This window comes from Polyodon spathula, chromosome 21 (assembly GCF_017654505.1).
Source record: "Polyodon spathula isolate WHYD16114869_AA chromosome 21, ASM1765450v1, whole genome shotgun sequence".
NCBI classification, from domain to species: domain Eukaryota; kingdom Metazoa; phylum Chordata; class Actinopteri; order Acipenseriformes; family Polyodontidae; genus Polyodon; species Polyodon spathula.
In genome coordinates this window covers 2,498,944-2,513,466 of record NC_054554.1, presented here as the reverse complement: position 1 = coordinate 2,513,466, position 14,523 = coordinate 2,498,944, and the positions used below count along the sequence as shown (strand labels likewise).

At 38.9% G+C, this 14,523-nt stretch overlaps 2 protein-coding genes across 3 annotated transcripts; one reads left to right on the top strand and one right to left on the bottom strand.

Moving 5' to 3' along the window:
• Positions 1 to 869: 869 nt before the first annotated feature.
• On the bottom strand, positions 870 to 1,864 carry mt2 (metallothionein 2). Its single transcript, XM_041221323.1, has 3 exons — positions 1,753 to 1,864; positions 1,443 to 1,508; positions 870 to 1,115 (listed from the first exon to the last, which is right to left on the bottom strand). The coding sequence occupies exons 1-3, from the start codon at positions 1,781 to 1,783 to the stop codon at positions 1,021 to 1,023; spliced, it is 192 nt and encodes a 63-aa protein (XP_041077257.1). The 5' UTR covers positions 1,784 to 1,864; the 3' UTR covers positions 870 to 1,020.
• A 1,800-nt stretch (positions 1,865 to 3,664) lies between these two features.
• On the top strand, positions 3,665 to 14,483 carry bbs2 (Bardet-Biedl syndrome 2). Of its 2 annotated transcripts, none has more exons than XR_005947045.1 (18): positions 3,665 to 4,342; positions 5,126 to 5,250; positions 5,782 to 6,009; positions 6,614 to 6,739; positions 7,025 to 7,087; positions 7,278 to 7,355; positions 7,601 to 7,705; positions 7,801 to 7,887; positions 8,390 to 8,525; positions 8,991 to 9,130; positions 9,637 to 9,781; positions 10,091 to 10,262; positions 10,723 to 10,852; positions 11,248 to 11,367; positions 11,642 to 11,779; positions 12,670 to 12,782; positions 12,999 to 13,259; positions 13,556 to 13,637. XR_005947045.1 is itself a non-coding variant. In XM_041221566.1 (18 exons), exons 2-18 carry the CDS (start codon positions 5,134 to 5,136, stop codon positions 13,660 to 13,662), a joined length of 2,154 nt encoding a protein of 717 aa, XP_041077500.1. In that variant the 5' UTR covers positions 3,667 to 4,342; positions 5,126 to 5,133; the 3' UTR covers positions 13,663 to 14,483. The 2 variants fall into 2 exon arrangements, 1 of the variants encoding a protein (XP_041077500.1); XM_041221566.1 differs by having other exon boundaries at positions 3,667 to 4,342; positions 12,999 to 13,147; positions 13,556 to 14,483.
• The last annotated feature ends 40 nt before the right edge of the window (positions 14,484 to 14,523 follow it).

Sequence of the window (14,523 nt, the reverse complement as noted above, 5' to 3'; positions counted from 1 at the left end):
CTGTATAGTACACTACAGTACCACCATGTAACCACTCTGGATGCAATACAGTGCATAACATGTTAACTTGTCGTGTGTGGCAAGACAGTGTATTTATAACCAGACAACTGAATAAACTGATGCATCTTTGTATTTTAGAGTATAATCGTAAATCTCGAAAAACTACTCACTTCTAAATCTTTTGTAGTCATTTGTGTATTACTTTAGTATAAATACATGTTAATTTGGATTCACATGTTTTTTTCTGACTTTATGCGAACCAAAAGACACAAAAGCACCCGTTTTCTCTTTGGAGATAGTGATATTTTGAAACGTACCTGTCCTGGTCACAAAAGCAATTTTCTATACTTCTGAGGCATAAGCAATTAGGAAATAACACTTACTACCCAGGAACAAAAATTGTGTTACATAGTGTTGTGTCTGTCTCTGACACACAGAGCAGTGGCTGAAAGGAATCGCTGCAAGATCATTTGTTCTTCAATGCTGTGTAAAGAGTGGACAGTCCAGCGTTAGAACAATTCTCTGCACGGAGCACTAGGCAGGTGTTATGGCTCTGGGCTCGAATATTACTTATGATGTAGCACAATTAGAGCGCCAGATTCAAGCATCTCTTGCACCACCTGAAGCACTGTCGTGTTTGATAACTGGAGAATAAGCAGTGCATCAGAAATATGAATTGCTTATTAGGGTGATTAAGAGGCATATTAACATCACTTGATCAGTGACCTGTCCGTCATTTACAGTGTTTTGGGAAATAGGAATGTTAAAATGGCGCTATTGCATATACTATATTTCAGATTCTACAGAAGAGCGTTAAATAAACAATTTTCCTCTTTGCAATACCCATTGGGAAAAATAAAACAAACCACTTTAGCAATTTAAAGACTTTATTTTGTTCATGGTAAATAAAAAAAATAACCTACAAAACAGATTTATGTTTACACACATCCATTTGCCTCCAGACATAGGGGCCTATCTACCATCAGACTAGTTACAACAAGAATCCCTTCTTCCTCGTTTTCACTTGCAGCAGCCGGTGTCGCAGGTGTCCCCCCCTTTGCAGACGCAGCCCTGGGCACACTTGCTGCAGCCGGTGGGGCAACAGGAGCAGCAGCCTAGGAGACAGAGAGAGAGACCGTTACTCTCCAAACAGTGAAGCACCATGAGCGGACCATTATTTAACGCTGGGGTAAGCAGCGCCGGCTTTCAGTCAAAACGTGTCTAATTTGTAATTGAATCAATTTAACACCCAAGCGGGACCATTATTTAAATTACACTGTAGGTTTCAGATTAAATCAAGGCACAGGTGAAAACATGAAGGTGTAAGTTTAGGGAAAAAAAAGTATATTATACAAGGCATAAACAATTCAAAATGCACGACAGCCATATTACAGTGCAGGCTTCAAAAGAAAAGAGCGTTCGTTTTTAGAGAAATTACTTACTTTTCTTGCAAGTTTTGCATTTGCAGTCCTTACACTTGCAGTTATCACCACAGCTGCAAGAGCCACCTTAAAAATAAAAATTACAAAATAAGAAAAAAAAGGAAAAGGTGAATTAGCCAGCGAGTTCAACACAAAGATAGTAATAATAATAATGACAAAAACTAGATGAAGGTAGGAAAGGGCTGCTTTGTATGTACAGCGGAAGCGAGATACCAAGAAAAAACTTGAACAATAAAATATGCATGCATATATAAAAAGATAATATATATATAAAACAAACATTTACTTCAATAAATGAACTTCTACTTACCCTGAGTGCATGTACAAGACTGTGGATCCATAGCTTTGCTTCACGATTGCAGTTGTTAATTCTGGAGCTGAAGAAGTGCGTGCTTTTGTGCCGTGCTTTCCCTGTATTTATACCGCAGCTCCTGATTGAATCAGTCTCACTGACCGGGTGCAAAGCGCAACCCGGCTCATTGTCAGCTGGCTGCACACGGACCGCTGAGTGACCGCCACAATAACTAAATCAACACAACACTCGCCAAAGCAACGCGGTGTGCAAACTGTTTCCCGTGTTGTTGCAAAACATGTAAATTTAATTAAAATTCCCAGCGCGTGTCTCTGATTCTTGTTTTGTAGTGAAATGTGGTTATGCAATATTCAAAAATATCGATCTGTTTTCTCTTCGGAATCCAACGCCAGTACGTGAAGCCTTTGCTCACAACACCGATAGTTTATTAGAAAAACAAAACAAAACAAAACGAAAAACAAAAACAGCAAGCAATGCAGTTATGGCAAACATACATCTCACAATATTTATAAAATTAATGACTGTCCTTTATGATTATACCTGTCTTTACTGTTAGCGAAAAACAAATAATAAACATGTTTTCTATTCAACTCATGCCCGGCCTTTTGTTTTGTAACCTTTATTAACTTATCTCTGTTCAGTGTTAATGTCCTCTTTGAAGGAATAAAAAAACGATCAACTTAAAAAACAACTTTTTCCCTTTTATTTTGTTCTTTATCGTTATTTTTCGCGTTGTAAATAATAAAACCCTAACCATAATATAGACTTTCAAGTTGTACTTCATACGATCATTGCAATAATATGACGTGGTTCTATTTTAATTAGGTTTAATAAACATTAATTCTATTGTAGTCTTGTTAGTTATGCACTCAGCACTGAAAGAAAGCATCGTGATGCACTGCACTCGGCTTTGCCACCATAAGAACTGAGAAGTATACACCCACCGCTGCACTCGGAGCAAACAAGCACCCCGACTCACAGTGAGACATGAGCTCTGTTCTGCATTCGGTGAAGCTGTCCGGTGTTTTTCCACTAGTCGTTATGTTATCAACATTACAAAGCTTTTTAAAATGTATTTAGAATCCTATACTATACTATGATCTTTCTCCTTTGAGAAAGCTATGTACAACATAACAAAACGTTGGGCAGCTGGCTCTTTGAGCTAATATCTATCTATCTATCTATCTATCTATCTATCTATCTATCTATCTATCTATCTATCTATATATATCTATATATATATATATATATATATATATATATATATATATATATATATATATATATATATATATATATATATATATATATATATATATAATATAATATATATATATAGATATATATATCGACTAGATCATTGTGGAAATTGTAAAGGGCATATTAACTATAATTTATGTCTCAATGCAAAGTATTCCAGACCCTTTCTACACAGATTTAAAAAAAAGAAAAGAAAAATAAAGAGAATTAACATGATGCAATTAAGTTTTTTTTGTGTTTCAGTTTTTGCAAACACAACATTTGCACGCAATGTGTGGATGTATCCATACTAATACGTTAAATGCGACCTCTACAGAACGAATAGCTAGCTAGCTGATTCTTATGTGCAGTTAAACACACCAATTTCACACATGTGCAATTTGTGAACAATACTGCTCTGTGACCGTGCTAATGTCCAGTTTAAACATTTTAACACGAAAGCGAACACAAAAAGAATTAGGATGGATTGCAGGGAATATTGTGTCTTGTATGTAGAAAAAAAATCACGCTTTCTCAGCAATTTTGAAAGTTATTTGTAAAGTATTGGTCACGCGTGTAATTATAAAGAAAATACCTGTTATGCACACGGCGGATTACATGATGTATAATTATTGCCTAGTCATCCCTGAAAGCTGAGCCACGCAGTGTTCAATGACAAACAATTAAAGAGAGTGACTAAAGTCGCTTTAAACGCGCCACACTTTGTATTTGGCATTTGTATATGTGTTCATTACTTATTTCTTTTATGATATAACGCTAGTTTAGTAGAAATGCATCCAGCAAGCCTCTATGATTAAACTATAACAATTTCTCAATTACTTTTGGAAGTGGATTGTGTTTAGCAGACTGCTGCCTAGAACCGCTTGGTGAAACTAAGTTATCAATGATATAAAAAAAATAAAATAAAATACAACGTGAGTATATTTAATATTATTCGACCTTTTTCAGTTCTTATTTGTCACATTGCAGTTACGGTACACGCTCGTTAAAGGAGAGGCGCTATTTTAGTTTGGTCTACCCTATGTCGTGTTGCTCCCTGCCTAGCTACGCGGCCCCTGATTCTACGGTAATCGCAGCGCAGCGTTGGGAGCGCTGTTTGGAGCCGAGGTCCGGCGGAGATGCGGCGGTGCGCAGCGTAGCGTTTAACCGGAGCTTGCCGTGTCGCATCAGCTGCAGCACCAGCCCACACACACGCACGCCTGTGGGGGGACATTTCCACAGGCTGCCCACGTCACGGCATTACATTATTAGTCTTCTTGCAGGCTCGGGTTTATTTATTTCGTTCAAAAACTGCGGAAGCCGCTTTTCTGTTTGGAAATCGAGTCTGGTAAGAATACTTTTTTTTTCTTCTTTTCAGCAGAGGACTTGGCATGAACAGAATGTCGTGTGTTGTATATTTCAGGTTTGCGTGGACATTTTCAAAAGAAACCTTTTTGAATTTACTCAGTGTGACCATCTCTGATATTTAATTCTTTTGACTAGTGAAGCAAGACTGACAAATCGCAACATCACTGTGTTATTTTTTGCCGATATGACATGTTGAAAAACTGTAAAACAATGTTTTTTATAATACGTATCGCATCATGATAAAAAATACATAGCGGATATCGTGTAACATGTTGAGAAAGGCAGAGATAGAAACGCCAGGGATAAGTGTTTCCAAGATGTCGGGCGTTGCTAGGTAACGCAAGCGCTTTTCATAGCCGAGAGAGCGCTAAATACCAGTAAGCTGTTTACAACGTTAAACTCCACTGGCTAATGTTCACAGAGAGGCAAATTAATAGCTGCGGCGCTTTTAAACTACGGCATACTATCCAGCATTTCAAATTAAACCATGTCTTATTCCCCAGTAAGTTCCACGGTTTTCACATTTGTGGTCACATTAGTTTGCTAGGTTCACGCAAATCAAGGTAAACATTTTCATAAAAGGCATTCTACATTTTAATTTGCATTAGTAGAAAGCACACAGCGGCATGTAAAACACTAATCTGAAGTAAGTTATGCCCATGTGTTGGGATGGAGGGGGGCTGAGCAGGTTAAACTGTGTATGATTTGTTCTGTGAGTCTTCTCATAATAAAGGTCACAACTTTTCTTCCCCCCACCCCCCAGGCGAAACCATGCTGGTCCCAGTCTTCACACTGAAGTTAAACCACAAAATCAACCCTCACATGGTGACTGTGGGGAAGTATGATGGAGTGCACCCCTGCCTCACAGCAGCCACTCAGGCAGGGAAAGTATGTAACAAGCAGGCTTGTCATTATTATTGTTAGCTAAAATGAATGTGAAACCTGATTGCATATATAATGTACATAGATCAAGTCTAGAGCCACATTGATCCACATTACAAATTCTACAGGGTGTATGTAAATGAGGCATCATAGGCAATAACATTTGAGAGGCAAAACCATTTTAACACAGCTGACTATCTGCACCAAAACTAACCGAATTTGCCCCTCTTTTCTAAAAGACTCTTCAACCCCGAAAGATACAGAGACACAACCAATATTAACAGTTATGCCAATGATTCCTGTAGTTTACTTAAAGTAGCACATTCACATGTTGTTCTGAATCCTGTGTTTTTATTTCTTTTTTGGGACTCACAATTACTGTATGCTTGTGCATTTTTCTTTTTCTCACTCACCTCACACTGCTTCAAGTGTATGTCATACATATTAAGATACATTCTTTAGAAGTTCAATACAGTTGTGTAGCACAGGGTCTGGTTGTGTCGGTGGTTCAGTCTCTGTCTCGTCTTTGTGGAACAGGTCTTCATTCACAATCCACACACGCGTGGCCAGCGGCTTTCATCCAGTCGCATTACTCAAAGCACCCAGGACTCGGACATATCCCTCCTCAATATAAACCAGGCTGTGAGCTGCCTGACCTCGGGAGTGTTCAACCCGTCACACGAGCATCACTCTCTCCTGGTGGGAACACAGACCGACCTGCTAGCCTACGATGTGCACAATAACTCTGACGTCTTTTACAGAGAGGTCCGTTTCAACCTGCGTTTTTTAATCAAGTGTCTTGCATACTTTTGTCACCATGTTATACAGTACTTGCACTTCCTGGCCTTTCTCTTAGGACCTGTTGTCCCAGCTGGATATTACATCGCCCTGAATTAGAGATGCAAATTACACTGATCATGTGATGTGACATGTGATCCATGCAGCACTGTAAAGCTGTGGGAACAGCACAATGGCAATCATTCTATCAGAAATAGGGGCAGGCAGATCTCTAGTAGCACTAGAAAGAGGCATGACAATGGGCTGCACGTCGAGCAGGTGCCACAGTAGCAAGGGCAGGCATGTTGGGAGGATGCTTCTAGACACCAGCTATCAGAGTGCATGAGCAGTGGACTCTGTGCCACGCCATGTCAAGACTGAGATCAGAACGAATGGTGGCCCAACACAATGTTAGACACAGGTCCTGATAAAGTGGCCAGGCAGTCTGATCACTCTGACTCTATTCAAAGAGCAGCGAATGCTAAATTATTCAGTTATTATGTAGAATGCTAACACAACACCTCAATATTAATAATAAGGATGACAAAAAGCAACCTTCCTTTGATTGGTCTCTTATTTTAAATTGTTTTAGGTTGCCGATGGAGCCAACGCAATAGTGCTTGGGCAGCTAGGTGGAATTTCCCCTCCTCTTGCAATAATTGGTGGGAACTGTGCCCTCCAGGGCTTCGATCATGAGGGAAATGACCTTTTCTGGACGGTATGGATACAAAAAAAACATTAACAAACAAAACGGCAATTTCAGTATTGTTAACTCTGGCAAACAATTAATAGAGAATGCTAGTTCTTGATTTGCATGCTTATTGATTGTGTCTAGATTGTGTCTATCAAAGCTGTTCACAGGTGCAACAATGTAAAGTTGTCTTCTGTCTGTTTAATACTGTTCTGATGTATGAGTATGTTTTAAAGCGTCTTTGACTCGTGTGTGTGTGTGTGTGTGTGTGTGTGTGTGTGTGTGTGTGTGTATATATGTTTTTTTTTTTAGGTTACTGGAGATAATGTCCGCTCATTATGTCTTTGTGACTTTACCGGCGATGGAAACAATGAGGTTGGTGAATAAATGTTACAGTAATTGAAACTACTCCCACCCCAGTGAATATGAAAATATGTAGTTTGATATTTGCCTGTTGCATGTTGGTCCTTTTTTATTTTACTACACAGTAACAGTGCCCACTCTTACAGATACAACACCCTGGCATTTAAATGGGTTAATTTACAGATGTTACTTCCCTTTGCAGCTTCTAGTTGGTTCAGAAGATTATGATATTCGAGTTTTTAAGGAAGATGAAATGATGGCAGAAATGGCAGAAACTGAGGTAAGTTTTCATTTATGTGGTTTTGCAGTTTAACGAGTACCATCTTCAGCAGTAACAATGCCATTAATGGGAATAAGGAAATGGCATCAAAGCAAAAAGTTATTTTTAACTATTTCCAACATTTTTCCCATCAATAAAAGAGTTACCCACATGATGCAATGTAAGTGGGTCATGTGCCAGTTACAGTAGCTCCTCTGTTAGAATATACATTTGTATCAACTTCATGTATTTGTGTTATATTTCAGACTGTAACCTCTCTTTGCCATATGCATGGCAGCCGGTTTGGGTATGCTTTAGCCAATGGCACAGTTGGCGTGTATGATAGGACTGCACGTTATTGGAGGATAAAGGTAGGGATGTTAATTATTTTATTAAGCAGTAATGTGCTTTATTTGGTTATTTAAATACACTGATCAGTTCTATTTCTTTTTCTTTTTTTCTTTAGTCCAAAAATCAAGCGATGAGTATCCATGCATTCGATTTGAACTCTGATGGTGTGTGTGAGCTGATCACAGGCTGGTCTAATGGAAAGGTGAGCATTTTTAAATGGACTACACTTCCTAATACGTCTTGGGGTAGTGTAGAAATCACATTGTCAGGTGTCATAGTGTTGGAAACTGTTCGGGACAAGAAGCCCATTCAGTCTCGTCCCTTGCCTCCTGTGATGGAATCTAACGCAACAGAGCAGAATCTGGTCAATGTCAAAACTTCACCTGCTAAACTGTGCTATGCATTTATATACTATCTCCTTAAAAAAGGATGTGACTGTCTGAACTTACTGTACAGCCATGGTCGTATTATGCCCTGCTGTGGTTTGGTAAGAATTTAGGTAGTTTGAAGTAGTGTCATTTTTTATAGATCTCAAAAATGTTGTTATTTTGCTATTTGATTTTTTGAGGGCGAGTAGGGCAGGGGCTCTGCTAGTAGCAGTTATCTGTTTTTGTAACACCTAGAAGATTCTAGCCCAGCTTTGTGGAATTCTAGACTACAGGAATGTACTGCAGCATCTTGTGAGTTCTGTTCCATCTCTCCAGATCGATGCACGCAGTGACCGCACTGGAGAGGTTATCTTTAAAGATAACTTCACTTCCTCAGTTGCTGGGGTTGTTCAGGGAGATTACAGGATGGATGGACAAATCCAGCTTATCTGCACCTCTGTTGAAGGGGAAGGTAAAAAAAAAAAAAAAAAAAAAAAAAAAACAGCGCATATACAGAGGGCCCTCATGGTCTCATAATAATCACACAGTACCTGAAAGGTTAAAAGTATTTGTATAAAATCAAGAGTTTATTGGATTATAGCCAAAGGCAATCAGAACCCTACAGGAGGCTTTGAATGTAAGATACCAGTTCGGTGAGGACTGGTGTAAAATCAAGGCAGTATCATGGTCATCATGTAGTGTGACAGACAGACACAGGCTGAATAATACAAATACTGCATCTGCAACTTTGGTCTTGTGTTTGGTTCAGTTGATAGAACAGGCAGCTGTTACAGGGACACAAACCCACTACCCTCCTGGTAGATATGCCTGATAACATGAATATTCAGGTTCACATAGTTTTCCATTTTAATCGTTGTTTTCTTTTTTAGATATTTTGTTCGCAAAGTATATTATTGACAACTAATTTTTTTTTCAGTGCGGGGATATTTACCAGCCAGCAAAGAGATGAAGGGAAATCTTATGGATGCGAGTGTTGAACAAGATCTGATTCGAGAGCTCAGTAACCGAAAACAAAACTTACTGCTGGAACTGAGAAACTATCAGGAAAACTCAAAGGTACAGCCTGCTTTAAACCTGTAATGCACAAGCATTTCTGCAATGACGAAAGCTACTTTCTGTCTTTGTGAGGCTGGATTTAAAAAAGAATAACATAGATGGGTGGCTAAGCATTGGATCACATGTGATCCAGAAATGAGCATTGAAGGGTTAATTACACATGTGCACATGCAGAGAGTTGAAAATACCAGATTTAGACATGTTTAAGTTTGAAACAGCTGTATTCTGTATAAGTAGTTACTGTATATTACAACAAAAGAGAAATAAACACTGGCAGAACTAGTCGATTTCCTGGCTGTGCATTTAAAGCACTTTTTTCCTCCAGGTACTAGCTTTAGTGGCTCCTTCATTGGGAACAAACCAAGTGATAGTGATTTATTTTCTTCCAAATGTGTTTAAACACATACAGACATTATGGCACTGTTAAGTTGCATTAATAAATGCACAGGTAAGTGCTTTGAGGAAAATGCATAGTATATTTACTGGTTCTTTTTGCATGATTTCAGGCTGGAACAGGGTCAAAGAAAAAGGAGAAGGAAGGACAAGTGGGAGTTATTCCTGCGAACACCCAGCTACAGACAGCTCTATCTGTCAACGCCAGCTCTGAAAATCAAAAACCTTGCGTAGACCTAACCATTTCCACATCAAATGGTATTTATTCTTCTGTATGTTCTGTTCATGAACTAACTCTAGTACAGTAAATACACTCACCTTTACACTACCTATTGGTAACGCTGCAGAGAGAGATGGTGTGCATGTTGACTAGTATACATAACTGCTTCAAACAGGGTTTGCATGGCCCGTTTTCATTAACAGGAATATACTTTTAACTGGAACATATTTGGACATTTGTGTAAGAACGCCATTAATTGTGTAATGTTTTAAACTTTCTCTCTACCTTTACACTTTTTTTTTTTTTACTAAAATCATTCATTAAAACTTTGCTTTTGTTTCTGGTAGACACAATTATCCGTGCTGTTCTCATATTTGCCGAGGGGATATTTGAAGGGGAAAGTCACGTCGTACACCCCAGTGCGCAGAACCTTTCAGGCTGCATTCGAGTCCCCATCATTCCTCCGAAAGACGTTCCTGTCGATTTACACATCAAAGCCTTCGTGGGCGGAAAAAGCAGGTAATGTTCCATTTGTGCACGTCGCTGTATCAGAATAGAATATTCCAAAGCTGTAGAGCTCTCCCTACGGTTTTGCGTCTTCGAAATTAACTTCCTACACAGTTCTATAGCTTTCAGCACAAAGTGGGGGGGGGGGGGGGGCACAACATAGCTGATGAGAGCTTTAATTGGGTGAATGTTCAGAATATAAATAGCTACATTTAAACTGGGACTCGGGGGGGGGGGGGGGGTTACGGTTCGGGTCCTGCACCCCGCTGGGTTAAGCTACATCTGGATTTAATTATAACATTTTATAGCACTGATGAACACTCTCGAATTACCTATTTTTAACTGGAATCACCAGGGATGGTTGGTTGATACGATCCCTGGAGTAGAAGGATGTCTGCTCCAGATGGGATATAAGTTGATTGAATGCTCCCCTTAGACATTCTTCTATCTTATTGAATTGTATTTTTTTCAGTACTCAGTTTCATGTGTTTGAGCTAACCAGGCAGCTGCCCCGCTTCTCCATGTATGCCTTATGTACCCAAGGGTCTGCTCCCAAACCCAGGGGCAAAGCCACCTTCTCCATTAACGACCGCCTGCAGAGGGTGAGTTGCTCTTGCCACCACTCGTGCCACCCTCATAGTTGCTAAGCTGAGAATAAGAACAGCATGAAGCTCATGTAATATGTAATATTCTACGATATGCTTTTAAGACAGGAATTTCATCATGTGAACAATATAAAAGGCTTTATCGGGTACTTAAGATTTTCAGAATAATGTAGGTGTTAAGTTGTGTTGCCAAATCTCTATTAATTGATTGCTGACTGTAGGATAAATGTTTCAGTCCTCCAGTGACACTTCAGTTGTGATGCAGTTTTAATGGTTGTAATGAGGACTGTCTTGCATGAAACTATCTTTATTTTGCTTGCTTTTAGGGCTCCTTCTCCAGGGATCCATGCTGAGACCGTGTTAATGTATGTTTTTTTTTTGTTATTTTGTAGGTTGTAATGTGGTTAAACCAAAATTTCTTGCTTCCAGAGGATATTGAGGTGCCTGACGTCTGTTTCACTTCTCTCCGGGGAGCAGGACAGCTGTGCATTAAAATAGAACAAAGTGGGGAGGTAGGGAGACACGCCTGGACAGCGATTTCTGGTTTCTTCTCCATTGTTCTTATTTACATAGTCACTGCAGAATTGTCTTATTGTAAAGACCACAAACCAAAACATTTTCTTATCTCAAATATGGGTTTTTTTGTGGGTTTTTTCTTTGTTTTCCAAATGATGTTTATTTGATGTTACTTAATTTAGTTTTAATACTTTTTTGACAGCAAACGTCTGTTTTGATAATTGTTTCGATTATGTATTTTTTATTTTTTTATTGGTTGCATTTCTTTAGATTACAGTGAACACAGATGACATGGATCTTGCCGGAGATGTTATTCAGTCTCTGTCGTCGTTTCTGGCTATTGAAGACCTCAATGTAGATGCAGATTTCCCAGACTATTTTGAAGAGGTGCGGAACACTCTAGTTCAGGTAGGTGTCAAGAAACGCTGTTTCAGTCAGGAAACTCATGCAATAGATTATTTACTAAAACAGACTAGACTACTAATTTATTATATATATATATATATATATATATATATATATATATATATATATATATATATATATATATACGATGGCGTTGAAGAAACCGGGCATTCTTTGGTCTTTTCTTTGGCGTTTGGCCTCGCCTTTCAAGGTACCCTGCCCATAAGTTAGCTTGCAGATAAGTGGTGAGGCTGACAGTAGGGAACCCATGGGCAGGGGGGCAGGATAGCTGCCGTCCCCCATTAGACGAAGACAAAAAGCAGGTGGACAGTGAGGGGGAGGAGGAGGCGAACTGTGGTGCACAGCAGGGATGTAATGGATTGAGGTAAGATATAGATCTGTTCCTTGTCGATCACTGGACGCATTGTTTATCGAAGGACAAATAAGAACCAGCTGTTCGACTGTTGATTTAATCTGGTAAGAGTCTACAATATGCTTGATATTACGTGATTTGATCTAAGGTTAAAGTGAGTTCCTTGCCTGAACCACTGCTTTGCTTCATTTCTATTAGTACGTATGTATAAATACACAGCGTTGGTTATGTGTGTTCAAGTATTCTGCATTGTAAAAGCCAACCAGAAAAGAACATCTAAAAAATACATTGCCACTGTCATCAAGCTGATGTTTTCACAAACAAAGCAGCAGAAATTCAAACACAGAAAGATGACAATAACTAAGGCCCGTTGTTTTTTTTTTAATAATTTTTTTTGCTACTGGTGAAAAGGTAAACCTGTATTTCATTTTGTGCTAAAACAGGCTTGCACAGTGCGCTCATAGGGGAGTTTATATGCAACGCATGACCCAGGCACTGAAGTGCTTCTGTTTACTGACAGGTGGATGAGTACCATTTGGTGCATCAGAGACTGACCGCAGAGATGGCAGACCACTCCAGCCTCATACGAAACATGTTGGTTCAAGCAGAAGATGCACGTCTGATGGGTGACATGTAAGTGCACTGAAACATGTACAGTGTTTTTATTGTGAAGTACTCTTGACAGCTTGGACTGTGCAGATACATGTTATGCTGCTATTTGGATCATGTTTTACGCTTTTGGATGTAGATTATTTTAGTGGTATAGAACAGATATTCATTAACAGGTTACCTGAATTAAGAATTTATGTGAGAGTCATATTATCTTAGTCTTGTATCCTTTCGCTTTAGGAAAACAATGAAGAAGCGATATATTGAGTTGTTCGACCTGAACAGAGACTTGCTAAACGGTTATAAAATTCGATCCAACAACCACACTGCGCTCCTGAACTGCTTGAGAGCTGTGAATCAGGCGATACAGAGGGCAGGACGACTACGGGGTAAGTGACAGTGAGAGCTGTGAATCAGGAGATACAGAGGGCAGGACGACTACGGGGTAAGTGACAGTGAGAGCTGTGAATCAGGAGATACAGAGGGCAGGACGACTACGGGGTAAGTGACAGTGAGAGCTGTGAATCAGGAGATACAGAGGGCAGGACGACTACGGGGTGACTGTTAAATGAGCTTTTTTTGTGATTATGCTTTATAATTTGAAATAGTGTGCAGAATATTCTGTGTGCTGCAATATAGTTATGAACACGTGTAAAGTGCAGTTATGGAGCGGTTTAACTGCGGTCTAGCTGTGTTGGGGTAGGTAGATCAAACCTACAGTACACTGCCAGAGTTCACCACTATACTGTACTATACAATAGGATGCTAATATGATATTTGTTTGTTTGTTTTAAAAGTTGGAAAACCAAAGAATCAAGTGATTACTGCATGTAGGGACGCCATCAAGAACAACAATGTGAATGCACTCTTCAAGATAATGCGCGCTGGCATTCAGACCTCCTAGCTGCAATCATTTCGATGACTGAGTGTGGAGAAGAAACCCAGGTTAATGGCTGAGAGGAATCCCATTGCAAAGACGTGATTCTGCATCAAATAAGAATCTCTAAAAAATAATAATAATAAAACCAATAGGGACTTGTTAGATCAACATTTCTAAAATAGCTACAAGTAATATAGTTTTAAAATAAAATACATTGTATCCTCCAGTGTTTTTAGTAAGTACATTTAATTAAGAACAAATCTCTTTTTCAGGTGGACAGAAGAGCTGTATTGGTAAAGCCTTAGTGTACCAATAAATGTCGGGCTGCATTGCAGTTACTGGCGAACTAAGACTTTATGAATACTACAAATCTGTTCCAAAATGTATGTGAATGTTTGCTGTAGCCAAAGAGAGCATATGTTTTCTATTAAGCGAGAATGGGTGGAATTTAAAGATTATAGAGTGTGTTACACTCATTTTAGCTTGGAAAAGAGCAATTTGGTTTTGGATCTGGTTTTCTACATAAACATTATCCATGAAAAGGTAAACCTGTTTTTTGTTCTTTTGTAAATACTTTGTCATACCTTTTTTTGTTATGTGTATCAAAAGCTAGCCTGCTTATTAATGGCGGTGCACAAATGGCCTGAATATCCAGGTGCATCCTTGACTTACAATAACCTTGTCGGTGTTGTGTGATTTGTATTACAATAACCTTGCCTGTGTTGTGTGGTTTGTATTACAATAACCTTGCCTGTGTTGTGCGGTTTGTATTACAATAACCTTGTCTGTGTTGTGTGATTTTCCTATGTCTTGTTTGTAATAATAAATTATTTTCTATCACCGTTTTACATGTTTTGTTTATGAAAATCTATGTGTATTAAAATG